Source organism: Olea europaea, chromosome 6 (assembly GCF_002742605.1).
Source record: "Olea europaea var. sylvestris chromosome 6, O_europaea_v1, whole genome shotgun sequence".
Classification (NCBI taxonomy): domain Eukaryota; kingdom Viridiplantae; phylum Streptophyta; class Magnoliopsida; order Lamiales; family Oleaceae; genus Olea; species Olea europaea.
In genome coordinates, this window is record NC_036242.1 from 1,589,035 (window position 1) to 1,596,899 (window position 7,865).

At 37.9% G+C, this 7,865-nt stretch overlaps 1 protein-coding gene across 1 annotated transcript; it reads left to right on the plus strand.

The window, feature by feature from the left end:
* On the plus strand, positions 1-1,862 carry LOC111395441 (ubiquitin receptor RAD23d-like). Its single transcript, XM_023021436.1, has 2 exons — positions 1-197; positions 1,659-1,862. The coding sequence occupies exons 1-2, from the start codon at positions 102-104 to the stop codon at positions 1,845-1,847; spliced, it is 285 nt and encodes a 94-aa protein (XP_022877204.1). The 5' UTR covers positions 1-101; the 3' UTR covers positions 1,848-1,862.
* Positions 1,863-7,865: the final 6,003 nt, after the last annotated feature.

Genomic DNA, 7,865 nt, shown 5'->3' on the forward strand with positions numbered 1-7,865 from the left:
TTCTCAAATTATGAGCATTTTATGTCATTCTGCAGGTTGAAGATGTGAAGAAAACCATAGAAACTGCTCAGGGATCAGATATTTATCCTGCTGCACAACAGATGCTAATCTATCAAGGAAAAGTTCTCAAGGATGGCTCAACACTGGAAGAAAATAATGTTGCTGAGAATAGTTATGTTGTCATCATGCTTACAAAGGTAAAACTTGATATGTTGCTTGTCACTGTGTGCATGAGAAGAAATAATCCGTATTTACCTTCAGAACACTATTATAGGCTGCAGCCAATTTGTTTATCATTTGTTTCTTCGTTTCAAAAACATTTTACCTTATTGTTTTGACTTTATGGCCTTCTGTCGTTGCAGTATATTTTTATGGCCAGAAGATTTTCAGCAGGAACAATAGTTTAGAAAAATGGAATCTTCATTTTATGCCTGTGAAGGCACATGGGTTTACCACCATTTCGAGATGATATTCTCAAATGAATATTACTTTATGCATGTTTCACCAGCTTTTTCAACTGTAATGCCAGTTATGTGAATCAAGGGCCTAAATTGATAATAATGCACATGACCCATTCTTTGTTTTGTGTTAAACATGGAATTAGTAGAGAGGCTATGAATTTAGATTATGTTGGATTCAGATGCACATCAATATGTGAACTTTGCTCTAGGGAGCTTTATCTGATATGAAGGTGATGGATATTACATTCCTAGTAAAGGCATTACCTTCCTAACATGGAAGATCACATGCCAAATTACATGCTTTTTGACTTGACCATAAAATTTATATTATGATTTATTAATTTGAAATTTGCCAATTTCATATTTTGGTAACTTACCTTGTATTGGTATGAATTTTACGTACAAATAGGACTAGCCTTGTTGAATAAATTATACCTTATTTTTGAAATAATTGTGATTGTCTTTATAACTCTTTTCAAGGTCTCTTCTCTTCTCTCTCTCTCTCTTCTCCACTAATTGTTGTCAAAGCCTACCCTTTTAGCTCACTGAGGCCTTTTTAATGAAAAAAAGGAGAAGTAAAAAAAAGGTAGCCATGGACAGGCTACAGTTTACGACACTGTTTAGCAGTTAAAAAAAAGTTACAGTCATGCCACTGTTTAGCGAAGAAAGTTACTGTTGATTCTACTATTCAACAATAACAAAAATGAGAGATTTGCTTGAACCGAGTTCAGCTGTCCAAAATTTATATTCCTCCAGCCAAAAAAATAATCTTGCCTTCTTATTCTGATCCATCGTTCCACCACTTATTAGCCTAACCCAAATTTCCAACTCAATAGCAGCATTTGATTTCTGGTCTGTTGTCCACCAAAGCCAGCAGCCGAATCCTCATAGCCCCATTCATCAATGTACGGCAAGTCGGCAACTACCATCCTTGCATGGTTCCACATCATCATATAAAACAGCTAGGAAGTGGTGCCCCTGCCTCCCAAAGTTGGTAGCTTTGTGGGGACCCAATCTATGGAGGTTTGTGTTTGTTTTGTAACCAGATCTTGTTGCCAGGATGCTGCCTTTGGTTTCTCCTTGATTATTCCTTTTAAGAATTTCTTTGATGCTTTTGACACTACTTGTCTCGAGTTGTTAGTAACTGTTACATTTGTAGTAGATTTTTAAATTTTTTTTTCCAATGAAATATTTCAGAACAAGAGCTCATCAGGTGAAGGTTCAACCACATCAAATGCTCCTGCTGCAACGGTAACGACAAATAGTATTTCATACTTTACTATTAATTTGTGTTCTGCTAATGCTGTTAATGTGAGTGAAGTTACCATTGTTCTCGTTAAATTCCACTTTGTTTATGTGATTGGAAGTTACCATTTTGCTCATTAAATCACTTTGTTCATGTGATTGGAAGTTTCCATTTTCACTCGGATTTCTTCCGTTTCATTGATTTTGTTTGGATCCTCCTTTTCTTCCGAAAAAAAGGAAGGAGAAGGATTTTTCTAGATAAATTTCACTTCTGTAAAGCTGTGATATATCTCATGTTGGTAGGAAGATGTTCTGCACTATAGGTAATCCTGTGGAAATTCAGATGTGTCTAGTAATCATACATGTTGTCTTTGACTTCATTTATTTCCTTTCAACAAAATTATTATAGGTATGAGCTAGAGCTATGAGCACCAATACGCTCATCGCACCGGCAAGTGGGTATCCAATGCGTGTCGGATACTGACATGCTTCTGATAATGGCATATTTATTAATCTTCTCCCTCCCTGCAATTTTTTATTTGACGACATTGTGTTTTCATTTTTGCTGGTTAAGGGTTTCACTCTCCTCAAACAGCTACCCTCGAAAGCAAACCCAAGTTTGACTTTTATATCCCCCCCCCCCCAGATTGATAGCAAGGTTCTCAAGCGTGGTCGAAACCGGGCTACCCCCGGGGCATGGTGCACCGGCCGAAAGTATTGGCTGATGGATCCGTGCTCTCAGTGGGGTGATGTGAATGTTTTAAAGCCGGGACCTCAACAGAAGAAGTTTGGTGAGTCGATAAACAGACTTCTTGACGACTGGAAGTCACAGTTGAACTCCTGCAGCTGACATCTAATGTATGGATAGAACATCTCTGGATATGAGAACTGTATCTTAAATAATTGTATAATCAATTTAATTTATACCGTTCAGTTGGGATGCATTTTTTTGGTGTTTGAACATTATTCTTTGAGGGGAATTCTTCTGATTAGGGGCTTCTTCAGTTTTTATACTAAGAATGGAGTTTTAAGGCCAAAAACAAATTTGTTCCAAATTTTTTGGCTGTAACTTGTGAGTTGAGAAGTATACATTAGGCAGCTACAAATTGCAGTTCCATCAATAAGAGGAATTCCCGTGTATTTCATGAAAAACATTAATGTATCCTACCTTAATTATAAGCTTTCTGGTGTGGAGGCACAAATGGATACCTGTATTTTGTTATGTTGTTGATATTGAGAAGAATTTCTACTAATTTGAACTCACAAGCAATTCTGACCACTTGGATCCTACTTGAATCGCCTGTTAGAAAGCCTAGGGAAGTAACCACTCGACTCACCCTGTCTATGATTCGAGCTAGCTTGGCTCGCCTTGGAGGGGAGTCATGGGGCGAGTCAAGTGGGATTTTATTGCGTGAACCAGTTGCATTGGTTCACTCGGGATTGAGGGGAAAATAATAATAATTAAACTCTTGCCGAGCTTTTTTGAAGCAAGCCAACTTGTGCTCTGCTCGCCACATTAGCAAGCGCCGAGCATGACATTGTTTTCTAAGTGAGCTAAATCGAGTTCAACAATAGCAAGTCTAATGGCTTAATCTACTTAACACCCCTATAGAAAGTAAATAAGACATTATCTTTATAAATCAATAAGGGACCATTTAAAAATACATTGAGTATAACATTCTTTGCCCGTCTTAATACCATAAGATGTCGCCATATCATCAAATCAACATAACATATTTTGAGCCCATTTAGCATGACTTTTACTTTTGTTTTTAGCTTTCTGTAGAATAGCGCCATGTGTCATGGACCTAGTTTTGTTATATTCGAACAACTAGAACTGTGCGTCCTTAACGTTCAACATAGGGTCGGACATGGTCCGATTAGGTTCTAATGAGAACCGAACAGGACCTAAAATTTTCAGATATTTAGTAGGTGAAATTATCGGGTCCAAATTTAATTATGGAACCGTTCATGTTCGATTTCATTCGTTTTAGTTTGGTTCAATTCGGTTTCATTTGGTTCCCAGGTTCCGTATTATAATTAAAATTTCTTAATATTTACAAAGTGACATTAATTTAACTAATGATATGTTCAATTTTAGCTTTTACAAAATAACGTAGTCCAATTTTATGTGTCTTTTGTGTCTCTTTTTGCTGAGTTCTTCACAAATTTGATTGTTAAATCACAAGAAGAAGAAGAAGAAGAAGATAGCGAGCTCAAAATAATTAAGAGAGACATTATCGAGCTTCAATTCGATTTATTTAGAACGGTAAAAATGACACTATAGTAGAGTACCAGATTTAAATAAAACTTAGATAAATTTGATTATATTGGCTTTGAACTAAAAATTAAAAATATGAAAATCATATTTTTGGATTTGAACTAAATTAACTAGTTAGCAAATTTATTTAGAAAAAATAAAATAATTTACCTTATTTAAAATAAATTAATTAAAAATTAGAGAGATTTGGTTATTTGGTTCTTGATCTATAATCGAGAATCGAATCAAATTCGTTGATTCTCGATTCAGATACTCGTTTGAGTATTTAACTTAAAAAGAACCGCTCAATTCAATTCGGTTTGAAAGTTTTGTCTAGCCCTAGATCAGCAATTCTCGCCCCTCATGAGAAAACGTTAAGTTAACCTTTCAACGCTCACAAATAATTTAACCAATGAGACTAAATTATAACACCTTTGAGTGGATTTGAAGTATGAAATATAATGAAAACAAATAAGTTTGGGAGAATTCTCCTTGTATATAAATGAAATGAAAACTTTACAATCTTTCTCAAGTATTTAACTCATTTCACATTGTATGATTTACAAATGGGACTACATCTCCATTTATAGGTAAAACCTTGCAAGTTACCTTGGAATCAATGACCAAAATTAATTTTTGATCCAAGGATCCTCATTGGTTGCAAGTTGCATTAACCTCCTTTGATCAAGTAGTAATTCTCTACACTTCCAAATGTAAGTTGCATGTCACTTTCTAACCCCATGCTAGTTGGCATGAAGTGATAAATCTTTACAATTCACATACAAATGGACAAGTCCTTTTCATAGTAGCCAAATTGGATTTTGCTTCCTTCTTAGCATTATCTTGCAAGTGGTACAAGTGGGGCAAGTTGCACAAGTAGTTAAGTTGGCCAAGTTATCCACTTACATCTCAAAACATCCGGCTGCAGTCCATTGTATTTTTCCTTCCCAAAATGGCTATTTTTGACTTTAAGAAACCTAATTCTGTGTTGGGAAAGATGCCTAGGTCCACCAGCTTGTATTCTGCTAAAATAGGCTGCCCGTATCCCCAGCCTAAGTCTGCCTGCATCCTTGGCCTTAGTCTGCCTGCCTTTCCCACCGCAAGGAGTTCCGTCCTACTGAAGAATGCTGCTTGTGCTGTTTTACGATCGTTGCTAGAACAGATCGATCGCGACCTAGGACATAAGTCACTCCTCCACCAAATTTGGCGATGGCATCATTGCCTATAATGCTGAAGCTCGGGCTCAAACTGTCATAAATCTCCTTCATTCTCCCAAGTAGCTTCAAACTTGGAAAATCCTCCATTTAATTAAGTATTAGGTGCAAGGTGGATCACCCCTCTGTCTCACTACTTGATTTGCCAAAATGGATTCAACATTTTTCTCAAAAGATTTTGTGATGATGGGGGGTGCCTTTGTGATTTGTTTCTCCCCGAATCTTCCAAGTTTGGCCTATATAGCTCCAACATGCTTACATGAAAAAATGGATAGATCTTCAAATTGTTTAGGAGATCTAGCCAGTACGAAACCCTTGGAAATGGACCTTCGCACTTTCTAACCAAGCCTCCATGGACTTTGCGGTAGGCTTTGAATGGTTGAGGCAACACTTCAACAAGTACTTGATCTCTAATGGTCTTCGTTTCACATCGGCCCATTTCTTCATATGCTTTCGAGCTTTCTCCAAGCAAGATCTAGCTAAGTCCGCACGATCTCCCCATAACTTAGCCATTTTTATTGCTCCAGTACTTCGATTTGAATCACCAACCATAAGCAAAGTATGGGGACTTGTAGGTTGTCGTCCCATCGCATGCTCAAACGGGCTATGTCCTGTAGATTCACTTTTCTGCAAATTGTAGAAAAATTGAGCTATATCCATCAACTTCGCCCAATCTCCTTGTTGCGGAAGCTCTCTCAAAAGATCTTCAAACGGTGGTTTTCCAGGCTCAGTCCAACGTACCTTTCTCTACCAACAACCAATCCAAACGGCTCCAAACCACAACCAATTGATTCACCTTGGTTGCTATACAATCTTACCCACGTAGGACAAGAAGGGATGATGATTTACGGCCACAAAGGCTAGGAGAAGACACCACAAAGGTATACTATGAAAGAACCACCAATTGCACACGTTATACAAGCGTTCTGGACACTTCTGGACACCTTTTTCTCACACAAAAAGGGGGCAGCCGGGATTCACTAGTTTCTTCTCTCAAAATCACACAATCATCATCACAAAGAGGCTAGGGTTATATTCATATATATACTCTAGGGTTAGGCTTTAAGTTAGGCCATTAAAGGGGTAAATGGGCCAAGATTCAAGCCATCCATAAGGAATACAATTGGGCCGGGTGTAGCTCATGGACTTGGTTGTTGGACTTATTTCATTCATCGGCCTATGCCTATGAAATAATATTAACCCACGTTAACATCATAGCCCGGGATTTATTGGGTATCAAAAACCCAACACTCCTGATTAGCACTAACAAATTGCAAAAGATAACACTCCAACAATGCATTCACCTATTCCCTCTGTCCATCTGTCTGCGGGTGGAAGCTGCTTGAAAGTGCAAATTTGATCCAAGGAGTTTAAACAACTCCGTGACAATTTTTCTGTAAAACGAGGATCCTGATCACTTACAATATGCTTAGGCAACCCCTAATACTTCACAACATGTTTGAAGAATAACCTTGCTGTCTCCTCCATGGTGCAATCCTTAAGGGCTAGAATAAAGGTAGAATACTTTGAAAATCGATCAACAACAACAATGATTGACCCAAACTCCTCGAACTTTGGCAAAGCACTGATGAAATCCACGATAACCATGTCCCATGGTTGATCAGGAATAGGAAGAGGATCAAGAAGTTTAGTTGGGAACACAAGATATCTTCGGACATATGTCTCTACTTGATCCCTCGTTTGCGGCCAATAATATGCTCGTTCAATCAAAGCTAATGCTTGGTCTATCCCAAGATGTCCAGCCCACTTGGTGTTATGGCATTCCAAATCACGTCACACCGCAAATTATTCCACTTAGGCACAAATAATCGTTGCCTAGTGGTGTATAGCAACCCGTCGACAACACAAAATCGCATTGTCTTACTTCTTAGGTGGCCTCTATCAATGTTTTTTCCATTGGATCATGTTCCAACCTTTGTTTAATTTCATCCAACAAGGTACTCGTGGCTTGACTGATTACTTCAAGTTCCGCCTTTTGGCTAAGTGCATCCTCTACTACATTTGCCTTTCCGAGATTATATTCTATCACATAATCAAACTCTGCCAAGAAGTCTTGCCACAGAGCTTGCTTTGGGCTTAACTTCTTTTGTGATGGGAAGTAACTTGTAGCTACATTGTCCATTTTGATCACAAAACAAGATCCCAAAAGATAATGACGTCATACTCGTAGGCAATGCACAATGGCTGTCATTTCTTTTTCTTGCACCGTATAGCACTGTTCCATATCATTCAACTTGAGATTGCCAAAGGTAATGTGATGACCTTCTTGCATGAGCTTATCTCCAATGGCAAAATCTAATGCATCTATTTGAACTTCAAGACTTTTTTGAAATCCAGCAATGCCAACACCTGCTCCGCCGTGACCGTTGCTTTTAAATCATCAAAGGCTCTTTAACATTTCACAGACCAATCCCATCCTTGGGACTTTTTGAGTAAGTTTGTCAATGGTACCGCTCTAGATGAGTAGCCTTGGATGAATAACGTCGATAATAATTCACCAATCCAAGGAAAGATCGCAACTCCATCACTTTAGTGGGTAGCTCCCACTTATTGTTTGCTTTTGCTTTGGCTCCATCCATGGACAATCGACAATGTCCGATGATATGCTCTAAGAAATTCACATCTTCTTTGACAAATGAAAATTTCTTTTTTTTTATGAACAAT